At 37.5% G+C, this 26,795-nt stretch overlaps 2 protein-coding genes across 2 annotated transcripts in view; both read right to left on the bottom strand.

Annotated features, from left to right (window-relative positions):
* Positions 1 to 26,795, bottom strand: part of Tpst (tyrosylprotein sulfotransferase) — a 329,702-nt gene that overhangs the window by 270,837 nt on the left and 32,070 nt on the right. The window lies entirely within an intron of this gene.
* LOC136836498 (zinc finger protein 26-like) lies at positions 7,746 to 25,672 on the bottom strand. The gene is made up of 2 exons (XM_067100845.1): positions 25,490 to 25,672; positions 7,746 to 12,921 (listed from the first exon to the last, which is right to left on the bottom strand). The coding sequence occupies exon 2, from the start codon at positions 12,910 to 12,912 to the stop codon at positions 11,593 to 11,595; it is 1,320 nt and encodes a 439-aa protein (XP_066956946.1). The 5' UTR covers positions 12,913 to 12,921; positions 25,490 to 25,672; the 3' UTR covers positions 7,746 to 11,592.

Genomic DNA, 26,795 nt, shown 5'->3' with positions numbered 1-26,795 from the left:
TTTATAGTTAAATTGATGCATGTTGCAAAATTTCATGCTGCTCTCCCTTTTACTGCTGTTTCAAAATGTCATCTGAGCATACAAGCCTGGCAAAATATCTCTAAATGTTTTCAAGAGCATACAAACTTCTGTATCATGAGCACTTACTGCTTGAACAATTATTTGTTAAATCAGAATCTTACTTCACTAAGTAGTTTTTGATTTCGTAATAGTCTCTATTTTCACTGTATCTTGTAGTTTTAATAACTGGGGATGAGTATTATAGATGAAATTTTACCATATGATATTCCTAACTGACCCCAGAATCGTTTCATTCTTTTGTGTTACTGTATATGATTCCCTTCGTCAGTTCGATCGTTTTTTCACTGTTCCACTTTAAGCAGACCAGTAAAAAGTTCCTCCAGGTTCCTTTGTGCCTTTAAGTTGAGTTACAGTCTGGTATAAGTATATAAGTACTGGTTTCTTTGGATGAGTCAGTGAAACCTGTTTTCAGTATTAGCTTGATACTTTCATGTTTGCTGCACTTTATGTTCCCGAATTTAAAATTCTTCAATATACATCTTGCATCTTCATTCTTCACTACTTCACACACATACACACACTACAGAACTCGACAGAAAGCTGCTAACAAAGAACTCTGTCGAAAGCTACTAACAAGGAACTCATGACTGGTTTGTTGCATACAGATCTGTCACTGTTAATATAGTCCATCGAGTGTACTTAGTCAAAAGAGGGTGTCGGGAGGGTGAGGCAGCAATGCCATAGGTACTTTCCTCATAATGCAAATCGGCAATTTGTAGACTTCCTTGTGATTCTTTAAAAGAAAACTTTATTTATAGAAACTTATGGAATTATACTTTATGGCAACATTACAATTAATTATTGATATCAACAGCATATGAAAATATTAAGACAATGTGACGTTTTCCTCATGTACTGTCAAATTTGTTTACCCTAAGGGGTTGCTGAGGACAAAACCAATGTTTTGGGTTAAAGCTCTGGGTCAATCCTTTTCAATAAAGGACCTCTGTACTTTACATTCAAGCAGTCATGATGAGCCTTTGCAATACGTAAACCATAAGAAAAGCCAAAAAACTAATTTTCAAAAAGAATATCGAGTCATACAATTAACGAAAATTATGTAAATAACATAAGAAAATTATGTAAATGTACAAAAAAGTCGTAAATTAATTTATGGGACTATTTTCATTCCTGAGAGAGAGAGAGAGAGAGAGAGAGAGAGAGAGAGAGAGAGAGAGAGAGAGAGAGAGAGAGAGAGAGAGAGAGAGAGAGAGAGAGAGAGAGAGAGAGAGAGAGAGAGAGAGAGAGAGAGAGAGAGAGAGAGAGAGAGAGAGAGAGAGAGAGAGAGAGAGAGAGAGAGAGAGAGAATTAATGGAATTAGCTAATATTTAACTGATTTAATTTTTGTTCACCTATCTTTATGTATGATAACTTACTGTTTCCAAAAGAAGCGTTATCTTTGATCTCTCTTGTTTATAAGAAAAAAAAAAAAGGAAATACCACAGTGGATTATAAAAGGTCAAGGTCGAAGGAAAGGGCATCCACAATCCAGGAGTTACCTTCGAGAAACGGAAACATGTCAACAGTCTAAGGAGACTGGAGGCCCCCTTTTTCACCAACTTCCATGGTTCACCCGTAAGTACATCCCATAATCTGCTGCAAACCTCCAACTGAGCATTCCAGGGTCACTATTGTTCCCAGAAAACTAGTTCCATAAAAATGCTACTTGCTCAGTTGCAAGCAAATTGTAAGGCAGTACTGTATACAGTACTGCAATTTAACAATCATATTTGTGCTTAGTAACCCAAATTACCCAATTACTGTATGCCCAGTCTGAAGGGAAACATTTTATTTTGGGTTGTTTTTGGGAAGGATTCATAATTATTCTCTATCTCTATTAGTATGCTGCATGCATCTCTGGCAATAGATTTTCCCATGCATTGCCAGCCCTCTGCATAACCTTATGTTTGAAGAAATCCTACATGAAAAACAGAACAGACCATGCACCAAGAAAAAAAAGTGACCTAAAATGTACAAGCACTTACAATTTCTAACAGGAATAAATGAACCAGAATATTACTTTTACATTCATAATTACAGTCTTTATTACTGTTATTCAACATTGTTAACAATAATTCTTTTATTTACACAACAATAGGACCAACATCACCATGGTTGTTACATAAAGCAATCAGAAAAAAAATTACAAAATGCCATGATGAACAATATGGGCACATGCCATCTTGCCATTTCAATACAGTATAATGAAAAAAACTTAATGCTGTACATCAGCTTTTCCTTTCCATATTTTTCTTGGCAATGCAAAACACTTTTCAACATAGTGTAATTCTGTATTATGTATTTACCATACCACACTTTCATAAATGGAACTACAATGTGTCTTAATACATTTCTAACACAAAAAATATAATGGGTTGGGGTGGGGGAAGCTGTAAGAAGAACTCCCTCAAGTATTCTGCCCTATAATTCATAAAAATGTGTGTCTGCGAACACAGAGCAGGTCAGAAATTTGTTGTTGAATCAATTTAATAACAATAAAACAAATTAATTAAAAAAAGTATAATTATTTTTTAAGACAAGAACCAAATTTTCTACTTTAGAAATACAAGTCACTTTTGGTTATTCCTCTACCTACAAGTGCTACAGATGTCAATGACTTGTGCCTGTGATGCCAGTTCATAATAAATCCATAGTGCAGGGGTACTAACTACAATGTTTTAGATAGGGTCACTCAACTCCATGCCTGTGGGCCAAAATGGCCCATTTGATTTTTGCAAGTGGTCTAGAGGAAAATAAGAAATTTATATTTCTTTATGTCATAAAAATTATATTTACTACCATCCTGAATAAAAGAAATACTCCTTGCAAAAATCAATAACTACAAAGAAAGTTTCATTACGCCTGTCGTGAGTTACATTATATATATATATATATATATATATATATATATATATATATATATATATATATATATATATATATATATATATAATATATATATATATATACACATATACACACACACTCCCCATACATGCATACACACACAGGTGGCCTGCATGACTTTTTTGTTTTTCAAGAGCACCCTCAGACTAAACAACTTGGACGGCCCTGCCCTAAAGCCTCTGACCAGCAAGCCATCAGGCCCAGCCATGCTTCTTTCTAACTTACTACTTTTCAAGTTTCCTTTGGTATTTTCCCCCACAGCTGTCCAACTTCTTTAACTTAACCCTGCTTCAATTTTCTTTACACACATCTGAACAAGTCGTGAGTCTTGAAGACTTGGTGATCCTGTAACACTACTTTAAAATAAAAAATAAAAACATCCCAGATGTAACATATTCCATCCGTTCCTTTGAAATCCTGTAACACTACTTTATAATGAAAAACAAAAACATCCCAGATGTAACATATACCATCTGTTCCTTTGAAATCCTATTGCCTAACTAATGAAAACAAATTATGTGGTATTTTATATGACAGTAGATACTTTAGTTCCAACAATGGCAGCAACACAGCACTTGAATTCACATTGGACTTCAATGAAACAAGCGTCAACATTCCAACTGTTACCCACAGTAAACAACCTCTCAGCCACCAGTAGTCAGTTTAACTGTGCCGCATAAAAATTTACGACAAGCAAACATATTTCGATAACACTAAAAACATAGTTGTATTTCTGAAGTGGTACTCTATTTACACATTCATGCATATGGAAAGCTAACACATTCTTCTCTATCAAAGACTTTCCTGTCCTCCAGTACTTGACAGTTTACTGATACTTATATGTAGTCAAAGTGTACCCTGTTCATTTATTTCCATCTCATTAATTTCAGATTATTATATAGTAAAGATTTTTTTGTATGCACTATTTACCCTACTTAACATGTCCACTCCTTTCTCTCTTTTTCTTGATCTTATCTATGCATCGGAAAAGGGCAATGAAGAAAATATGGTGAAAGTTGGGGCAGGGCAACACTGTTATTGTTTGGGTATTATTAAGAACACTACATATGGACACAGAAAGAAAAAGTTCACATGGAATAACAATTAAATGAAAGGAATAATGGAAAAATGAATTGTATATATGTACCTAATGCCCCATGTAAAATGACAATGGTTTGCATATTTACATTACATACTAAAGGGCGCAGGTAAAATATGCCACTAATATACAGTGACCTTTGACCACTGAACCATCAAGAGGTCAATTATAATTCCCTATGGTGTGTTGTTCCTTGAGGTATAATGAATTGATATTAAAACAATATTTGGTGTATTGTGGATATATATATATATATATATATATATATATATATATATATATATATATATATATATATATATATATATAATATATTATTTATATAATATATATATATATATATATATATATATATATATATATATATATATATATATATATATTAGTCGAAGTGTTATCAAAAAGGGTTCCATTTCTGAGGGTGTGATGATAACTGAAAATTGTTGCTAACTAAAAATCGGCGCTACGCTGATTTTCAAGTTATCAGCACCTCTGTTAGCTATAGAAGCGCAACTGGTAAGTTTAAAATTGAGATTTTCATCACCGGTAAAATTGCATTTTCGTTATAATAAGCACCATAAAACCGATCACAGCACCGGAGCCCCTGTTAACCGGGACTGTTTGTATATATATATATATATATATATATATATATATATATATATATATATATATATATATATATATATATATAATATATATATATATATATATATATATATGGTTATTGTGGGATCCGTCTTACAGCATGACGATAAGTAAAATCACTGATAACTGAAAATTGGCGATTTTTGGTGGATTGGCACTGATAACCAAAAATCAGCGTATTTTTAATTTATTGGCGCCGAGCAACTAGAGATCAGTGCGCCTCTGTTAGGTAAGGTATCGCACTAAATACCTCAATTATCAGGACCAAAAATCACCAATTTTCATCGCTTAGACAAGCTTCATAAAACCAGATTGTTGATAACTAGAACCATCTGTATATGTTATATTATTACACATATATATATATATAGGTATATATATATATATATATATATATATATATATATATATATATATATATATATATATATATATATATATATATATATATATATATATTATATAATTATATACACACACACACGAGAAACCATGCCCATGACTGCAAAAACGCCAATTAAATAATATGACTGTTTAAAAATTAATGGTCAAGCAAAGAACCATCAGAATTGCTTTTAATCTACAGTCTTAATATCAAACTGAGTCCCATCCCTCAATAACAAAACTGCATCTAACCCATGGTTTACTACCTAGTTTGGTTATTTATACTTTCTGCTCTCTGGTTTGTTGGTTTAAATGTACTTTAGTGTGTTTCTTACTTTTGCTTTGAAAGGTTGGTGTTTGTTCCTGCAAGTGTTTTTACTGTTTGGGATTTACGTATTGTCTGAATTAATTCACGAAATTTCTATATTTTTATGTATTTTTTTTTCAAGTGTAATTTAGCACAATTATCTGTATTGTTATTTGTTCACTCATATTCATGCAAACACACTAATGTTTGATAATTATATTAACAGATGTCCCTCAAGATGTGACCAAGCAATGAAACCTAGACATAAACTACTACAGTATACTTAGGATCCATGTGGGTCTTGCACCTTCTCCTTCAGGTATGTATGTATGTGAGTAGATAGATGGATAGACAGATGGATAGGTGTGTGTGTGTGTGTGTGTGTGTGTGTGTGTGTGTGTGTGTGTGTGTATATATATATATATATATATATATATATATATATATATATATATATATATATATATATATATATATATATATATATATATTATATTACACACACTAAAGGGAGCTGGTGCAGAGCACTAGCAGATTCCTGTATATATATATATATATATATATATATATATATATATATATATATATATATATATATATATATATATATATATATATATATATATATATATATATTATAATATTGTACTAAAGGGAGCTGCAGGAGCACCAACAGATTCCGAATACAGTAATTTATTATTAATATTAATAATCATCAATTTATTACAGGAAAGTTTAACCTTTATTGTAGATACTTTACTATGATTGTGAGGATGGTCTATGATCTGGAAGTTGTAGCATACTAAGATGTCTAAGAAAGGTGTAAATATCTTAAATTTTTTTATTTTATACTTTTCCTAGGTATAAAAACCAGAGCTTTTTATGAGAAATATTCCAGTAAGAAAGCCAGAATCTGTCCTTGAAACTTGGTACAGTAACTACACAGTTACCTGGAGGTAGGTGACAAGTACCATCATTCACCTGCCATCATCAAGCGCCTTTCACCTTGGCATCAGCTACTACAAGGGGTGGCTGAGGTGGGATTATGATAAGAGTCTCTGGTTTGTTTACCTAGGAAAAATACAAATTACTTGAAAGATTTGATACTTGTTCCTACAAGAATAAAAACCATCTCTTTTTATGTAATAGACTCACTCTTTAGGTGGGAGAATAGTCTCTCAATTGACTGACAAGTTGAATATCCACTTGAAAAGTCATGCTTTCAGTCATGAATAAGAGCAAAGAAGCAATGACTCCTGTAACCTTCAATAAAATGTGGCATACAGAGGCAATTCTGTACTCTCACTTGAAAAATTCGGAGAACAAAAAGCTGTCCTAAACATAAGATAGCACAGGTTGGAAGGCATCTAATAATTATGTCGATCATAAGTTTGATATGTTCATGTAGTATTTCTACCCCTTGCCTTGTTGATAAAGAGAGTGGAGGGAACCACACCTTAAGAGCTAAGGCTCTGAGATATGATGGCAAATTGTGAAGTCCACCTGCTTGGAGCCAAAGAATGTACTCAGGCTTGCAAAGGAAAAAAAAAAAAAAAAAAAAAACAAAGGAAGCGAGCTAGTTACTCAACCATTCAACCTTTAGCCTCATGCTTTTGAAGCTTTTTTTTGAGAAGAGCTTAAAGACTATACAATAGCTTGGGCAGCCACCACAGGTCCTATGAAGGGTCCAAGGATTTGTAAGTGACATCCCTAGGGAAAAATAAGGTAAAGGTAGTCTGGTCCTACCAGACACCTACACTCATTACCTGTGAACCTTAAAGTTCTCCAGAAGGCTATGGGATTACACTCCTGGCTTCATGAGCTCTAACCCAGACTGGGTGACCATCTTCTTCACAGGATGAACTGTATGCCAGCTTGATCACTTGATGACGACAGAAAGAGAGGGTGTTCTTGACACACCTTCTTGTGCCTATAGGTGCTACAAAGAGAAACAAAACATTGGCTTAAGATCCTCACACCATTACATTGTGGAACAGTCTCCCTGAGGATGTCATGCAATTGGAACTTCAAAAGCTCAAGTGAGGATGCAACGCATTACTACCCTAATGCTTTTCTCCTTGCATTTTAATACATTTTTTCTATCCTATTAATTTGTTTTTTCGTTTTAATAAGCAAGATCTCTTCTTTCTGTATTTCCCTTTACTTTCTCTTACTTCCTAATGAGCCCCATATTCTTTGGAAGCTTGAATTTCAAGCCAATGGTCCCTGTGATTGATTAATTATGAAATTTAGGTCCTGAAGACCAAGCGCCGGAACCCATCAGGATTATTCAGTGCAATGGTGGGCTTGTTCCATATGAATAGGGTTCATCTTCTGAATAATATTAATAGTAGTAATAATATACAGTGCTGCAGGGCACCACAGCATCTCATCTGGCTTCCCTCAAACAAATTCTTGGAAAGAGGGTTCTGAATTTGCCAAAAAATCAAGAATGGGAAGAGGAATCCCCTTCCATCTGAGAACAAGATATGATACAAAAGGCCAAGTAACTTGTCAACAAGTCTTGCAGGTGACATCTCAACCCAAGGACTCTCGCAAGACTCTACAATGCCTAAGTTGGGCTCTAGAGACTCACCTCCCACCTGGGAGACCCAATTTAATAAGGTGGGCAAAGCTGTCAACAGCTCCTAAGGGATTGGACAACTCTGCTGAGGATGAGAGGTCCATGCCCAACAAAAGGAAAAACAAAAAGCTTCACTACAGGGACTGAGAGGAGCAACAGGCTTTGCCCTGTCTCTACAAAGGTACACAAATAGGTCCATGATGTGCTACAAAGAAGGTTTAGATAGAGAGAAAGAGACCCCATCCTGAACACCATTCATAGATGGTTTGCTTCCTGATACTCAGTAGCTGAGGCTACCTGAAAACATGTGCTGACAGTGAAAAGGGCCAATGGGGGATCTCTGGGTGCTTCGACAAGAAGAGCTAGCAGATCAGGACACCACTCAGTATGGGGCCAATGAGAGGCTACCAGGGTTACCTGAGACCCCAAATGGCAAACACCTGGTTGATCACTCAGGCAAGCATACTGACAGCAGGAAATGTAAAGATAGTCAGGGGTCCCAAGGGATCCTGGGAGGCATTTTCCAAGGCAACCCAGGGTCTGGAATGAATGAGCAGAACACCAAAAACTTCATGTGTAACCAAGTGGAAAACAGGTTAATCACTCGAGTTCATCAAAGCTCAAAGTGTCTTCGCCACACAAGAAAAACACGACCAATCTGTCTTGACTAACAGCACCTGACTATTGAGGTGGTCTGCCAAAATATTTCTTTTTGTTGAAATGTACCTGGCTGACAAGTGGACGGCATGGGAAACCAGTCACTTGTGTATCTGCTTTGCCAATGGAGACAGCCTACTCATGGGTCTGTTTCACACCTGTACACCGTTCCTATTCACTTGTTCCTATCAATTTTGAACAAAAAATACAAACACCAAACATACAATAAAAATGATGAAAGCATTTCAACCTGATGGTCAGTCAAAGCGCAACAAGATGTATTAATCTGACCACAGCTTAAGTAAACATGCTTGATGATGACAGCTGAGTGGGTGGTTCCTCCCACTCATCTACATACCAACAATTAACTACCCTTGTTACCAAGTTTCAATGATCAATTCCAGCTTTTGCTGAGGAATGCTCCTACATAAAAGGTGATATTTTGTATACCCAGAAGAAAAAAATTTTTTTCCCTACATTACTGCAGATTCCTAATTTTACCACATTATCATATAAATATAAAATGATGCAAGAAAGCGGCCCCGAAATGCAAGAACGGAAAAACATTATATTTCAAGAGGTATCTCCACATCTTTACCCTTTATCAGTCACAATAGGAGTAGGAATACTACCAAAAATGTAATGTTTTGTGTGTGGCAAGATTACGAAAATGATCATTTAATAAGATTTATCATTCCTTAAATATACAAAAATGATTACTGGTAATTTCCATGATGAATATGTTGAAACTGAGAACTTCAAATACAGTTGCACAAAAATAGTAAAACTGGTAAACAATTCTGGGACCCTGAAGGATATTTCTAGAATTATGGACCAATTCAGTTGATATTACTCCTATCTGACCTTGTCACGTATGGGACCTGAAAAAACCTTTCAAAAGTATACCTGCATTAACATCTGAGTCTAATCTTCAAATAAAACATACTAAGAGCTTAACCTAAAAACCAAAGGCAATACCACATAACCATGAGTATAATGTACATGATGCTGATTGGATTTAAGAGGGTAGCAGCAGAAAAATTAAAATTTAAAGAGTACATGTCATTTTAACCATTTCATTCAGCTTGAGCATCAACTATCAATTTATATTATCATCACTAATGATTGTACATACTTTGTATTCACAGGGCTACATGTGAAATGCATTCAGTCCTTTAGCTTATCAAAAAGTGTACTTCTGTCTCAATGCTCATCTAGTCTAAGTCTTTTGTCTCAAGACACCTTCTATGATTTTCTGGGCCTTCCTACTGATCTTTGTCCTAATTATTGACAATTTTTATAACTAACAGCTCCTCATCCCTTCTCATCATATATTCATAGCATCTCAATCCTTATGAGCCTGATTTACCTTCCAGCTGCTAGAAACCACATCTCAACAACTCTGTTGTTCCTTCAACCATGAATCTCAGCATTCTATACTGTAGGTGCAACTCTTAATTTCCACTGTCCTTGCAAAACTCCATACCTCAACTGCATAAATTAGATCATGTCTTATACATCAACCACTGCTAGTAAAACAATAGGTTCTATTAATGTTAAGAATGATTATTAAAATACATAAATCTTGTAATACAAGATACAGTATTACTTTTATATCTGGTAACAGAATTTGAATATAACTGTAATGACCTTATTTAAAACTGGATTCAAAGTTGCTTAAATAGTATTTTTACAATATATATCATACATTTATAAATTCCAGAGTACTTCCACAAATTATTCTTTTACTTGCATAAAAACTTACTTCTAGTCACTATATAGTGTAAAAAGTAGTAGTACTTTCCAAATCTTTATCACCTGCACTATTAAAATACCAATACTGTACATGACCTCCCCCAGTTATTCAATTTCTTTCGTGGCACTTTTGGCAATGATCACATCTTCCCAAGCCCTTTATAACGGCGAGACAATATTTGGTAAGTTGCACATTTTTTTCATTAGAAAAATGAGGCAATTTGTATCATTCAAAAGCCTAATGCATAAATATTACAAAAAAATGGTGACAATACCTGCTGACATCAACATTCAACAGCAACTTTAACATCTGACTTCTTCTCCTCTAAATACAAGAATAGAACTTCTAAACCAAATTTTGTGACCTATAACTACCATAAAAATACCTAAAAAAATATCAAATGACCTAGAAAAGGCACTTAGCTACAAGAAATAGAGATTAAGCCAATAACCTAAAGTATTTTTCTCGTATGGTTAATTTTCAATCACCACCCTTCTACACTTATGCCTCTTTGTGCTAGAACAGGGACTGCTCTTAAGTCTAACATATTCACTGGCAAACACAACACATTCTGTCTGAGAGAGAGAGAGAGAGAGAGAGAGAGAGAGAGAGAGAGAGAGAGAGAGAGAGAGAGAGAGAGAGAGAGAGAGAGAGAGAGAGAGAGAGAGAGACACAAAATACATTCTGTCTGAGAGAGAGAGAGAGAGAGAGAGAGAGAGAGAGAGAGAGAGAGAGAGAGAGAGAGAGAGAGAGAGAGAGAGAGAGTCCACTTAATAATAGTGTATACAATCACATAACTTTGAGTTTAATATCCTGGTACAAAAATCACTGAATCCACAACTAAAGATTACTATCATGATTGTTCTCCAATCGTTTAAATATACGAATTTCCATACACCGATAACCATTAAAGAAAGCAAATAACTGGGTACAAACGACTAGGAAATTATCATCAAATCAGTCTGCTTACTTTACAGAACTTATTTTGCAGTGAATCATGTGAAAGTATAGACAAGCTTACATCATACCATAAATACTGTATATAAAATACTGTACAGCATATCAAAATCTGTCATTTGTGAAGTGTAATTTTATTTTATATGACAAAAATAAAGTTTGAAGTCGCATCTTTAAAAACTAAGTTATGAGCAATTCCCCATCAAGAGGATTCAAGTTGATGTCTCACTAACATTGTCTGGAGATGAAAGGTTAGGAACTGGTTGTAATGACTTGTGGATCTTTTTCAAATGGGTATTAAGGTTGCACTTGTAACTAAATTTCTTATTGCAAAAAGGGCAAAAATATTTCTTATCTCCATGAATATTCATGTGAAGCTTCAAGGTACCTTTAAGCGTAAATTCCTTTTTACATACTAGGCACCTGTGCATTTTACCACACTTCTGTGAACCGGATCCAATGTTTTGTAATTCTGAACCATTAGCACTGTTTCCTATATTGAGTGAATATTTCTCTTTGTTCCATGATTCTGAATCTGTATCAAAATTATCAACTTGTGCTTCTCCCACTTCAATTCCAACTTGCACTCCACCCACTTCACTTCCTGAATCAAAGTCAACACCAACACTATTTTTATCAAGCATTACAGCCTCCTCATTTTGTGATGTAAATTCTTTATTGCAGTTTTTCTTGCCTACCTTCAATACCCTCTGATATGGTAAATTGTGATCATTCATGTGAACTGAAAGGGCACTTCTGAACCGATATTTTTTCTGACATATTGGACACTTGTGTCTCTTAATACCTTCATGTATATCCATGTGATCTTCAAGGTAAGTGCTAGTAACACACCCTTTCCCACAGATTTTGCACACATACTTCCTTCTGCTGTGTTCTGCCATGTGTTTATCAAATCGTTCTTGATTGGAAAACTTTCTGTTACAGAGAGTACAATTAGTAATCCCTTTTTCATGATCTATAATGTGAGATTTAAGCCGAACTTCACTTGAAAATGTCAAACCACATATCATGCATTCATACTCCTTGTCAATATAATGAGATTCTAGGTGGTTCTTTAGCATGGTAGCATTCAAGAAAATTTTACTGCAGACATGGCATCTATGCTTTAATTCCGCCATATGAGTATCTGTGTGAGCATCGAGATGTGCCAGAGTTGGAAAACTTTTTCTACATAAAATGCATTCATAAGAGACCCCTTTGTGCATTTCCATGTGAGCATAAAGCTCCTCCTTTGTCCAAAAGTTTAAGTTACAAATGATACAATCATGCTCATTTGGCATACATTTCTGTGCATGTACACTCAGATTTCTCTTTTGCTTGAAACTCTTGTTGCACATATCACACTTATACCTCTTGATGCCATAGTGCCCATCCATGTGCACGGTCAGGCTGCGTTTAGAAGAAAAACATTTTCTGCAGGTAGTACATTCATATCTTTTATCGACATTGGCAGCTTCTGAAGTCTGTGAAACTTCATCATTGGGTACACTTGTTGCAGACTTTCCACTCATCTTCTGAGCCTGAAAAAAGAAGATGTTTGTTCAAACTCTGAGCAACTGTCATTCTGATTGCTTTATCCAAAGTAAAGTCTTTTATCTTAAGCAGTGGTACAGCCATAAACAATCATGAGCTAGACATACCAATAATCAATACACTTCATGGCTAATTTCAGAACTGGAGTCTCTAACATGAGCTCAGCCATCTAGGCTCCAAATGAAATTTACTTTTGCCCATGCAATCTCAAGTTATCCTCTTCATAATGCATCATATTCATAGTGTATGGAGGCAGTATTACTGCATAATAATGTAGCACAATTACGAATTCAAAGTTTGATGAAGCTGAAGTATGAAACCTTTGGCAGACTTGAGACAAGGATGGAACAATACTTGTGAAAATATTACACATACCATCCTTAACACAATTCAACAAAAATTCTTTCTAAACTATGTCCTCTACTTTGGCTTCTTCTTGTGCTGTCCTGACTATCTTTCAATCATCTTTATTTGATTTCTAGCACAAACTACATGTCTTGTGTGACTACTTTTACCCAGCATTTCTAAAGGACATTTTGTATTACTTTTTTGTTTGCAGTGGATCTCTCTCTCTCTCTCTCTCTCTCTTCTCTCTCTCTCTCTCTCTCTCTCTCTCTAATAATAAAAAAAAAACTTGAAAGCTACACTATCTGTTCCTAATCCCTCCCCATAGCATTATATAAAACTGCTAAACATTCACCTTAACTTTCAAAAAGGTGACACATGCCACTTAGAAAGAGCTCAATATTGATAATATCTTCTGGTGTCTCCCAATGATATATGTCTGGCTTCATTCTGCTTGAAGAAAGGCAACTGGAAGGGGATGGGACTTGAAATCATTTAAACAAACACTGGCTTATAAAAACATAAATAGCACCTTTAGCAAACAAAAGTGTTTTCATTAACTTTAGGAGTACATTCTCAGAAGGAAATAAGTGGTTTCAGCAATGCATGTCAAGTTTTCAATATCCCTTAAAACAATTGATCATAACCCACTGTATATGAGAGAGAGAGAGAGAGAGAGAGAGAGAGAGAGAGAGAGAGAGAGAGAGAGAGAGAGAGAGAGAGAGAGAGAGAGATAACGTTCCCTCTGACACTTTTCATAATTTTAGCAAAAAATCCTACACTATACCCTATGTTCTAATTTCATCTCAACAGGAGATGGGATTTTACATAATTAACAGTGCAAATACCTAATCCAGTATATTAGATAAACTACTAATGAAGAATGTTTCCACCTACACTTGAGAAGTGAGACACAAAATACTTGCATGTGTAAACGCAATTAAAACACAATATATTTCACATTATGTAATCTTATAATACATTATATTATTACAAATACAAATACCTACAGTTGATATCGAGTACAAGTCATTCATATACCACTTTTGATAGCATATGGCCCCATTTTTTCTATAAAAGGAATAAAAAAATCACCCAGATCTTATATGCAAAGTTAGAATATCTGGCAGGTTGATGTTTTCCCAAATTCCATAGACTATTTATTCAAATTCCATAATACTATTGTAATATTACGGTCATTCTCTTCAATAACTTTATTATCAATGTACAGTGAACTCCCGACTGCGTTGTCAACATTCATGACTCACGATTCGCGGGTTTCTCTGTGGAACATATCTAGCCATCATTCGCGAAAATTCGCCGATTCATGTATTTCTCACTGAGAAATATTGACTAATTACTGTATTTTCATATAATTTTCATGAATAAATGCACTTTTTGTGATAAAACTATTAAAATATTCAGGTATAAGCATTTTTACAGGGTTTTTCTGTGTTTAAGCTATCAAAATGGGCAGTTCTAAGTGTTTTTAGAGGGGTTTTAAGCATTCGCGGATTTGACCCATTCGCGGGGGGGTGTGGGACGCATCCCCCGCGAATACGGGGGGTTCACTGTATTGTTATCATTATTAAAAATAATAATACAGGTACTATAACTAAAAATAGTTATCATTGTAAAAATTAAAGCTGGATGTTAAAAGACAAAGATCTTCAACTAGCACCCAATTCTAAAATGTTATACAGTAGCCGTTTCTGAACTAGTATGTGTTTTACTGTCTATTTATGTCATACCTGTCACGTGTATCTTATTACAGTATTTTTACCTGAAAATTACTTTTAATTTTTAAATAAACTCGAAATCAGGGTGATAATTACCAATCGCTGCTGAAGGCCTCAGTAGCATCACTGCCATCTATCGCTGCTCATGAGTTGCCACCACTTTGTGTATCTGTTTATCCTAATAAGGGCACTTTATTACAGTATTATCATAGCAACGTGCAGTGATACCAGCATTAATGATAATGAGTTTTTACACTATGATACAGATGATACTGATAACTTTCAGAATTTGAAGATGATTAGATTTTTTGATGCTGATGTTTTCCAAACTTTATATTGTTTTTGTGTATGATAATTGTACTGGAAGCTTGTTCTCTTAGAAAACACTTTCTACTGTACCTAAGATGCTTTCGTTTCTTCTTGCCAGGTTTTAAATTCACATTCATGCATGATACTTTCATTGTAAATTACTGCTCTGCTTGTCTGGTTTCTTGCTTTACTGGTATTTTCTTCACTATTTGTAACTTGTAATAAATGTTTTCTGCTATAACTAAGCTGCTTTTTTTTTATTCTTCTGTAAATTACCGGTAAAGTAGAATTCGCATTAAAAAATATTTTCCTGTCTTCTTAGCTGCATATTTGGTCAAATTTCTTTCTGCCATACTGCAGCTTACATGTAAACAAATTTTTGTTCTTAACATTTCCTACTGTAAAGCCTAAGGTCTTACATGCCATAAAAAATTGTAAATAATGAAACATCAGTAATCACATGCACAGTACTATTATAATTATCTGAAGTCTTCTTTACAAACTTCAAGCATAAAGGATTTTTGGTTCTGGACATACTTTCACATTTATACAAAGGAACAAACCACTGTCTTGACTTACGTTTTAGTTCAAATTGCACAACTGTATGCACACAAATTTTGGGAAAAATACAATATGAATTTGCTGCCATTGAGGGAAAGCGACCCCAGAATGCTATGGATGGATGCATGGAACATGGGTGAGGACCCAACACATCTTTCTTCCTACTCATTATATCACTCCATTTGTAAAAATGCTCTCATTTCCTGTTTTCCATAAATGTTTATATCTACTTTTCCTGCCTTTTTGGTGTTGCTTAATGCATTTGGTTGCTATTTTCTGATTTCATTTTGTGATAAAGTTTTTCCAACTCCTTTCTTGTTTACATAACGCCACATAACATACTCTAGGCCAAACATGATTAACAAGCCCTTCTGTCATATTTTATTTATATATGAAAAAATTACAGAAATGTCTCCAAAGAAATAAGTGTATATTGTTGAACGGAAGCAGTGACATTATAAACACTCGTGTCCATATTAGTCAGGGCACATCTTCAAATTAAAGCTAGGTTTCAAGTGTAAAAATTGGCTGTGTTGAGTAATCTTTTCAGACTGATCTAGAGTTGACCACTTATCTATAAAAGAGTGTTAAATGTTATTGTGTATCTTTTCAAACTGAGCTAGAGTTGACCAATAGTCTATATACAGTACTGTATTAGAATGTTATATACTAAGTATTGGACTGTTATTACAGTTAGTCAAAATGTTTTCAGACAAAAAAATTTGAAAAAGTGCTAATTAACCACTTCAACAAATGGTAAAATAAGAAATGGCTGTTATCTGTAACAGATTTTGCACTACTGTATGTTCCAAGATTATGCTACAAGGTTTTATTTAAATGCAATTTTGGCATAGATCTCATCTTTCAGGAAAAGTAAATGTACATATGTGACTCTCTCTACATGAAACAGTACCATACCCTCTCCACAAACCTCTGACAGATACCTGGGTCTCAACAGCTGCCTAATCATGCTCAACAAGATAAGATAACCAGTCCTTTAATGGACATACCAATCACTACCAGATCAGACCTACAAAGAAACAGAGTTTAACACAAAACATGAAAAACAGCTCTAAACCCTAAAGTGAGTTTGCAACATTGCAGGTACATTAACTTCTTATCTCATAGTCATTCAAATTAAAGATGTACTCTCTAGCTCAATCCACGTCCCACATAAAAAGATATTCAGCTGTTTAGCCACTGCATCAAAAATACCAAATTTTAGAGAGAAATTTGTATTTTCCCTAGGATACAAACCTACGCTTTCATAATTTTGTTTTCCCATCGCAACAAATAGTGCTTTTAAACAAATTGTTCTGTAGTTAGCAAATACTTCCAAAGGCTTCTCTTCCCCAACAAGGAACAATGTATGAACTGTAGAACACAAATTTCAGACTAAAGAGATATGCAATCCTTACTCCTCTATAGAAGGCAGCAAAATCTTTTATTCAAATTATCTCTATATTTACCTATTTCAAACAATTCATCAGAGGGCAATGGTCTGTGTGGTCAAATTCAAAAGTTCACCAGCCCTCGTTCATGGGAGAAACCAGCACTCTCTCTACATTGTATAAGTGCTGTACTGTAATAACCAGTGAGTGTTGGCAAACTATGGTACAATAAATGTTTTGTAATAATTTACTTTCATAGAACATCTGATAACCAAATACATAACTATACTATACCACACTCTTTGCCATGCTGACTATTCACAGGCTATACAGTAAATTCCAGTTTTCAACAGATGTCTACAAAACAATGATTTTTGAGATAAAATCAATTTTTTAGGTACTTGCCCTCTATCATTAGTTTTATCTGTGGCTACTTGGAGCAGGTTCGACAAGGGTTAAAACTGAAAGCATCGTTAAAGAACACTCCCAATAGTTACCCCACCGACCCCACCCTATGGAGGGTGGAGATAGGACAGCGAATATTTTGGTTGTCATTCTTTTCTTGATCTCTTAAGAGGGGAGGAGAGAGGGATCTTAATGATAGAGGGTAAGTACCTAAAAAATTTATTTTATCATAAAAATCATTATTTTGGAGGTGAAGCTTACCCTCTATCATTAGCTGACTCCAACACTGAGTTCTGAAGGAGGGTGAGAGATTTCCCTATAACCAAATTATCAGATATTAGAAATATCCTTATCGCTGCTTACCCAATGAATACAATCCCATGGCATGTTCTTGTCAGATGAGGATCTTCATCAGGTTAAAGTTAAGTATATATTAGTTTTACCAGACCACTGAGCTAATTAACAGCTCTCTAGGGCTGGCCCGAAGGATTAGACTTATTTTATGTGGCTAAGAACCAATTGGTTACCTAGCAACGGGACCTCCAGCTTATTGTGGAATCCGAACCACAATATTCCGAAAAATGAATTTTTAGTACCAGAAATAAATTCCTCTAATTCTTCATTAGCTGGCCGGAGACTCAAACTCGGGCCTAGCGAGTGCTAGGCGACAACTCTACCGACTCGCCCAACGGAGAACTTCAGGTCCACTATTGCAAAGAGGTGGAACATGGACCCTGAATATAACCATTGGTTGAGATTGTGACATGCAGAATGGCAAGTTTGGCCTCTGTGCCTCAGGCCTGCAGAGCTGATGGGAGCTAAAACCACAACTAAACATGATCCCTAAAGAGTTACCACCTACCTAACTGAGATGCTGTGGCACCTCACACCCAAAACAACACCAATTTTGCATGAAAAAGTTGTTCTCAATCAGCTCAGGATAGCTTTCTCCAATAAGGAGCAATGGCTCTGCAACATAAATCCAACATCATTTACTCTAATGAACTTTGCTTGTCCCTACCTAAGAGAAACAAAGTAAATACAACTAAGCATTATACTGCAATCAAAACAAAGGGTGAGTATGATATTACCATGTACGAACTCCAATACATAAGGCTGATAGTGAAAACCTATACCTGTTTGTAACACGTAAGGGGTAGACTAGGAGAAATCTCCCATGCTGCAACTATAGGTGCTAGTGTATGGCAGTCTTCCTACTGGGTGTAGATGGCCCTCAAGTAATTAGAAGTGAACACAGAATTACACCTCCACTGTGCTGCCAAGGTTTAACAGTCTAGAGAGAGGTACTGATGAAAACTATTCAATGAAGCTGTTGCTCTGACATCATGCAGTTTCACCTTCAAAAGGGGACAATCCTCTGGATAAAATGCATGGTGTACTTCCAAGATTAAGGATTAACAAAGAAAACCACGGCATCTAAGACCTAGGAACCTAAGGATTCTTGAACGGTGCAAAATAGGCTCCTACACTGCTTCCCTAATGGCTAAGATGGGATGTACGTATACTCGTAAATCCCTATAGCCCTAACAGGCCATCAAAGAAGCTCATCTTCCTCAGAGGTCAGTGTGTCTAAAGTGGGGATGGAAAAAACTCTAGGAAGAGCTTTGGTCTTGACATCATCTGAACGTGTAAGGATGCAATAAAAAAAGATAGTTCCGCTCCAGTGTGTGAACACCCTACTAATGAATATATTGCATGTAACCCACTTACTCTTTTGGCTCAAGCCAAGACCACCAGAAAGTTCTACAAGAGAGACTTGAGAGAAGCCTCTCGCTCTGGGGTAGAAAAGAGGGCCACTAATGAGTCTTAAGCCAATGACTAGGTTCCATACAAGTGGCTAAGCAGAACCTCCAGCAACCCAGCTGAAAAGTGTGAACAGTTTCGCCTAAGTTAGCATGGATTTATAGCCTTGATGGAAGAAACAGACAATCCTTTGGCATCTCTCAAGAAGTGCAGCCCCTTATGTATTGTTAATATTGGTGTGAGCAGTCCCTGGACTTGCACCACAATCCATACAGCTCCTGCGATATTGAACAAGAAATTGGTGGAGTTTCCCCTTGTCATTAAGAAACAGCTCCTAGATGCCTTATAAAAGTCTCTGGAGCTGAGGAGCTAGACAAGTTTCCATATGGTTAGGCACAGCATTTCGATATTTCCATACAGCTTCCCTGTCCCCGCCTGGCTAAGTAGATATGCCTATGGAGGTCATGCCTAGGAACTGCTGATATGTGGAAGGACTGGGAGCCACTGCCTCCTTGGCCACCCATGTGCAATTAGAAACATGGTGGAGTTCCCAGTAGTCCTCAACCCTAGAGTATCCCCTTCAACAGCGGAAATATAGGGAAGGCATACACGAATAGTTTGTCCAATCTTGAACTATTACGTCTGCTACCCAGGCTTGAGGGCCCAGAACTAGGGAGACATACATTCAACTTTGCTGCAAAGAGATCTCAATGAGGGGTTGGCTGAACACTCTCCAAATTGCCTTGCAACTACAGGGTAAAGATCAATCGTGGGAAAGTACCTGTCCTGGATGACTTAACCTGTCCACCAAACATACAGTCAACCAGGAAACAACTGAGGTATATGAACAATCTTCCTCTCCACTGTCCAAAAGCTAAAGTCCTGGCGATGGCTACCAAGGTTTCCGAATTCATGCCCCCTTTCTTCTTATATGACCTAGAGAAGGCACGCCCGAGAAGGAAGAAATTACAGACAGTCCCCAGTTAACGGCAGGCTTGGTTAACCGTGATCCGGTTTTATGGGGCTTGTCTAGTGACGAAAATCAGCAATTTTCGGCGCTGAAAATTGCAGATTTCTGCTTATCGGCACCGATAATTGGGTATTGGCGCCGATACGTACCTAACAGAGGCGCCGATAACCGAAAATCGGAGCTTTTCGGTGCTGATAACGCAGCGCCAAAAATCACCGATTTTCAGTTATCATCACACCCTCAGAAACAGAACCCCGCCAATAGCCGGGGACTGCCTGTACTTAAATCCCTCATGGATGGCCAACAACTCCTTGCAGTCACTGAGAAGACTTGCTTCTACTGGTGACCACACCCTTTAAGCAACTGAATATAGTGAGAGGCCTGGGTTCAGGGGCTCTACGGACTTCCCCACAAGAAGCAATACTAGGGTAATGGTCAATGAAGGGAAAGGAACTGTTCTTGGCTCCACAGGTATAACTCATGGTTTAGTTAAGTCTCTCTCCATGCTGGTGCAACTGAACAGGTAACATCCAAAGTCGAGCACTCAGAACTAACTTCTCCAGAGAAGACAAGTGGCCTAAGCGATACAACCAGCATAAGCTGGCATGCTCCCTGAGGAGGAAAATTCTCTCAAGATTAACAAGAGATTGTCTACTTGAGGTTGTTTTGGAAAACCTTGAACAGAACAGAATCAATCACCATGCCCAGGTAGGTCAGTCTTTGTGTAGGTTCCAGATATGACTTGTGACATTCTTAGTAAGCCTAGGGCATTGCCAAGCCCAGTACAGGCTCTCTTGCCCTCAGGACTTCACAAAGATAATCCAGTCGTCCAGCTACAGAAGTAACTTTACTCCTAGTAAGTAACACATGAAGGGGATAGCACCCTAGTGGAAACCTGAGGTATGGAATTCAGCCCGAATTGAAGAGCTCAACATTGATACAGTCGATACCCGGTATTCAAGGGGGATGCGTACCACTATCCCTGCGAATAGCTAAAATCCTCGAATACTTAAAACCCCTCTAAAAATGCTTATAAATGCCTATTTTGATTGTTCATAGCACCAAAAAACCTTTAAAAATGCTTATACCTGAATATTTTAATAGTTTTATCACAAATAGTGCATTTACACAAAAATATGAAAATACAGTAATTTGTGAACAATTCTCTATGAAAAATACTGCAAGAGGTGAATTTTTTATGAATAATGTGCATATATGTTCCAGAGAGAAATCCACGAATAGGTGAAGCCACAAATCTAGAACCGCAAATAGGCGGGGGTCCACTACATGTCTTTCCGGAAAAACAAGAGTAGGCACTTCCTGAAAGTTGGTAAATGGGGAAACAAGAGTATGCATCATTCATGTACCCCATAAACATCCATGTACCTTCCTCCAAGGAGGTAAGACCATGGAGGTTGACTCCACAGAAAAAAAGGGGGGGAACAATTGGCCACAGAAGTTGAGCCTGTATATGTTTAGGACTGTCTTTCGACCTCCCACTGCCTGGCACTAGATAGCCAGTGTAAAAAGGCCAGCAAAGTAGCTGGTACTTCATCTAGTGCTGCCTTCTCTAATGGAGAAAAGACTTCCTGACCAACACCTGTCTCTTCTATAGGTTGCTCTGCATGACTGAAAGGTTGAGAGCTTGTTGAAGAGGCAATGAATTCCTGATAGGAATGCAATAACCTTCCAGAAGAACTTCCACTATCAGGGCGTCTACACTAAGCGTTTCCACACTTCAGTGAAGTGGCCCAACCTGCACCCACCGGCACACGAAGGCTCGATGAGCTAATCAAACTTCGGAATCTTGATATTAGTGGAGGAAATGCACACCCGCCTTTGACAGAATGACAGAATGAAATCTGGATCCTTGTTTCCAAAAGGACACTTCTTCCTTCCTGAGCCTGGGAAGAAGACCGGGAGAAAGAGGTAGAATTGCCCAAAATGCACTATAGTACGAGGAAGAGGAGGAGACGTCCCTTTGTTGGCCTGAGAATGATGGAGAAAACTACTATTTTGGTCTTCTTTGTCACCTTCCCTGTCCCTGTAGCTATAGAAATGGATAGCTTGTAATCTATTACTTCCCAAAAGGAAGAGCTGAAATCAATCACTGCCTACTAAGCAGGGAGACTGAAGGGACTAGCTGAGAGCATGGCTGCTCTCCTAGGCCACATGGGACTCCTTCAAACACAGTTAAGAGTGTCCAGCCCAATTCACTAAAGGGTATAGCTTCAATGGCATTAGCCAAGTTCAATACATATTCTCAGCCTCTTGAATCCAGAAATGTGGCCCAACAGACTCAATTGAGCCCCTCTTGGCTGGAAAAACATGGACACCACCACCAGGACCAGGATAAGAGGGGGTAAAAATCCCCTGCTAGATACACCATAGTCTTACTATTAGACAGCAAGGAAGACAAGAGAGAGGACTTTCAAAAAGGAGACTCTTTGGCCAAGAATTTGCCAGTGAGTGAAGTCTCCCAAATACAGAAACTGATAGCTTAAAGGAAGGACTTCAGGTATCAGTCTAAGCACAACTGAACTAATTCCTTAAAACTGAGGGGATAGACTAATTGCTCCTCTTCCTATCAGGAAGAGCAAGGCCAATAACAGTCCTCTTCCTCAGTTACAAAAGTAGTCCCAGAGCCAGATGGTCTCACAAGACCAAACACTAAAGATCTCATAATCAATTTGGCAGAAACTTGAAAGTCAAATCTCACTAAGTAGACTACTGACTCCTTACGCAGACTCGCAGAAGCCTCATGTGGACTTACTGATGCCTCAAACTCACTAACACCCATGCAGACTCACTAACACCCATGTAGACTCACTAACAGCAGTGCAGACTAGCTAACAGCCATGAGGACTTGCTAATGGCCATGAGGATTTGCTAACAGCCGTGAGGATTCGCTAATGGCCATGAGGACTCTGTAATGCCCCAAGTGGACTCTGATGGCCATGCAGACTTGCTGATTCCCATGCAGAATCACTGAAACTTGTGCGGATTAGCTGACGCCTGTGCAGACTCACAGACAAACGTGCGGACCCACAGGCAACTGTACGGACTCGCAGACAACCATGCAGACTTGCAGACATCCGTGCGGACTTGCTGGCCATGTGAACTTGTGCGGACTCACAGCCAACCGTGCAGACTTGCAGACACCTGTGCGGACTTACAGACAACAGTGCAGACTCGTTGCCGGCCATGCGGACTTGGAAACTAACGAACTGACTGGCAAAACCAAATATCTGGCATGTTTAGTCTAACATGGAAAAACAGTCCATAAAAACCACAAAAGCCTGGACATGGACGTAACAGTAGCCTTGTCAAAAACAAAACTTGGACCATCAGGGATAAAAGGGGAACGCTTCCTCCTGATAGCCTAAACAAAACTTGGACCATCAGGGATAAAAGGGGAACACTTCCTCCTGATAGCCTAAACAAAACTTGGACCATCAGGGATAAAAGGGGAACACTTCCTCCTGATAGCCTAAACAAAACTTGGACCATCAGGGATAAAAGGGGAACACTTCCTCCTGATACCTAAATAAAACTTGGACCATCAGGATAAAAGGGGAACGCTCCTCCTGATAGCCTAACAAAACTTCTTGGACCATCAGGGGATAAAAGGGGAACGCTCTCCTGATAAATGAACTACAGATCTGAGCCAAGCAGCAATAGCTGCAGCTGTCTGGGCAGCACTCGCCACAGATTGAGATCGGTTATCTCGCTTGGACAAATCGCTAGAATAACCCATGAGACAACAGGGTCAAACATAAGTTCTAGACCTATTGAACATACAGGACCTACCAGAACTGTCCTTATGCGACTGCAAGATAACTCTCGTCAATGGAGGACCAAAAACAAGGGCAGGAGACAGAGGGCACAGTCCTCGAACATCCTGAGATGTTAGTCCTCGTCTAAAAACTCTGGGACTACCAGGCCTGTTGGCAGGGGTGCTGAGGTGACAGGCAAGGTTGCATCTGTGGAGTGGCCAAAGGAACAAGGGGAAACTGTCCCTGCCAATGTACTAGGCACATTCGATGCAAAAGACTCAAATTGTTAGGCAAAAGTCATCACTAGATTTAACAGAATCAATATCTAATTGCATTAAATCTAGCCTACTAACCTGAGCTGACATTTGGGAGTAGAAGGACCTATATCCACTTGAGAAGAAACTATACTCTTATCTCTTTCTTCTTGACCAGGTGTTAATTCTAAAGAAAACCTAGATTTAAGACAGTTCTGTTTACTCTCTCCTAAGTCTATCCTTTTCCTTCTAATTCGGTAATTTATCATCTTCTCTATCTCTCCCAAAGACCAATCCTTGCAATGATCACAAAGGTTGTCTGAATCACAATTCACGTCTCGATGATCCATGCACAGTTCGTGCATACGTAGGTCAATTAACTCAATCTGGTCTTACAACCACTTACCTTACAAAATCTAAAATATTTCGATAAGGAAGATTGAGAATAAGAATCCATATTGCCTACTACATGTCAAAATCCAGACAATCCATTTGTTAATCAAGAAAACAAACCCAAATTTTAGAGCACTCGTCGAAATGGCTGAGCGTATTGGCCAACTAGAGAAGAACGACAACCAAAACATTTACTATCTTACCCCCAACCTCCAAAGGGTGGGGTGACTATTGGAGCGTTCATTAACGATCCTTTCAATTTTAATACTTGTTGAACCCGCATCAAGTAGCCGCAGATAAAGCTAATGATATAGGGTAAGTTTCACCTCAAAAATATATTGGCACCTGATAAAAGGATAAATTTATCCTAAAGTATATGAAACCAGTATCAGTTAAAATTATTTCCTAAAGCACATGAACAGCACAATCAGCTACAAGTCTTTACAACATCCTAAGATTAATGATGAAAAAAGGAAGTTGTGTGCCTATCCAGAAGCAAATATCTAACTGAGAAATTCTATATGCATGAAATCATCTCAATCAACTCTCAAATGTTAAAGGATACAAAAAATCATAATGATTAAAACAAATTTTAAAATAAATTACTACGACATTTTTATGATAAAATAAAGTTTTATATATACTTACCAAGCAATTACATAGCCTATAGGTTCAACTCGCATGGCAGCTAAGTATTGAAATTCTCAGTAGCGATTCTTTTGTTTTGTGTAGGTAACTAGTCCCGCCCACTTTTGGGAAAGAAAGGAACAACTCAGCAAAGAGGTTCAACTTGTTTGTGCCCTTATGCCCATGCGAGGGGAAGAGGGAGGGCTCCCATTCTGTAATTAATTGGTAAGTATATATAAAACTTTATTTTATCATAAAAATGACAGTGTTATGTAAGAATCTTACCAAGTAATTATATAGCTGATTCCCACATTGACAGGAGGTGGGATACCTGAACATATTCTACCCCAAAACATTAGTATATGTAATGAATGTGAGAATAGAAAAAATTGCTAGCACTGGTACAATGCTTGTTGTTTCCTTACCTGGTAAGAGAGCTACTGAAGGAAGATACTGCCTCTGGTTGGTGCTCATCTTAACCCGCAGTGATGAGGTGGTATAGGAAGAGTAGCAAAGCATCAATAGTTGCTCCTGCCCTGGTCACAGTACCATCACAAAATCAACCAGACAGACAACACTGTTACCTACACAGCATAATTAAAAACCACCACCCCTCCACTAAAAACTGGTGGGTATCCAGGTACACAGTACCCCCACGCTCCCTAAGACTGTGCACCTGGGGTCAGAGCAAGAGAATAAGGATGGAAGGGATACTTCTTACACTTCTTCTTCCCCCAACACCATGCCAGTCACCAATCAAAGACCCAAGGTACTGCAATTATTAAAACTGTTTCCACTTCCCGTAAGTAATGGAGTGCAAAAATCGACTTGCATTTCCAGTATGTTGCTTGGAGAATGGAAGAGAGCGAGAGGTTGTACTTAAATGCTAACGATGTAGCTACAGCCCTGATTTTGGGTGCTCTAACTTCAAAAGCAGGTAGGAGGTCTTCTCCAACCTGAGAATGTGCTTCGCAAATAAGGTCCCTTAAGAAGAAAGATGGGGCATTCTTTGTAAGGGGTCAAGAGGAGTCTTTGACCAAACACCAAAGGCTACTGGAAGGTCCTCGTATCTTCTCAGTCCTATGCAGATAACAGTTTAAAGCCCTCAACGGACAAAGCGCTTTCTCTTCATCTTCTTAACCCAAAATCTCTATTAAACTTTTAATGCTAAAAGAACTAGGCCAGGGTTTGGACGGAGGCGCGTTCTTTGCAGGAACCCCAAGGTACTCGAGCAGACTGCATTTCCTCAAGAGAACCCGATCCTTCTATCAATGGCATGAAATTCACTGACCCTCTTAGCAGTTGATAAGACTACCAGGAAGAGGGT

Source organism: Macrobrachium rosenbergii, chromosome 56, assembly GCF_040412425.1.
Source record: "Macrobrachium rosenbergii isolate ZJJX-2024 chromosome 56, ASM4041242v1, whole genome shotgun sequence".
Lineage (NCBI taxonomy): Eukaryota > Metazoa > Arthropoda > Malacostraca > Decapoda > Palaemonidae > Macrobrachium > Macrobrachium rosenbergii.
Note: the sequence above shows the minus strand (reverse complement) of the source record. Positions and strands in the feature narration are given on the sequence as shown.

Excerpts from the sequence above, each read along its gene's own strand:
- LOC136836498 (XM_067100845.1), bottom strand. The coding sequence starts at position 12,912 with ATGAGTGGAAAGTCTGCAACAAGTGTACCCAATGATGAAGTTTCACAG.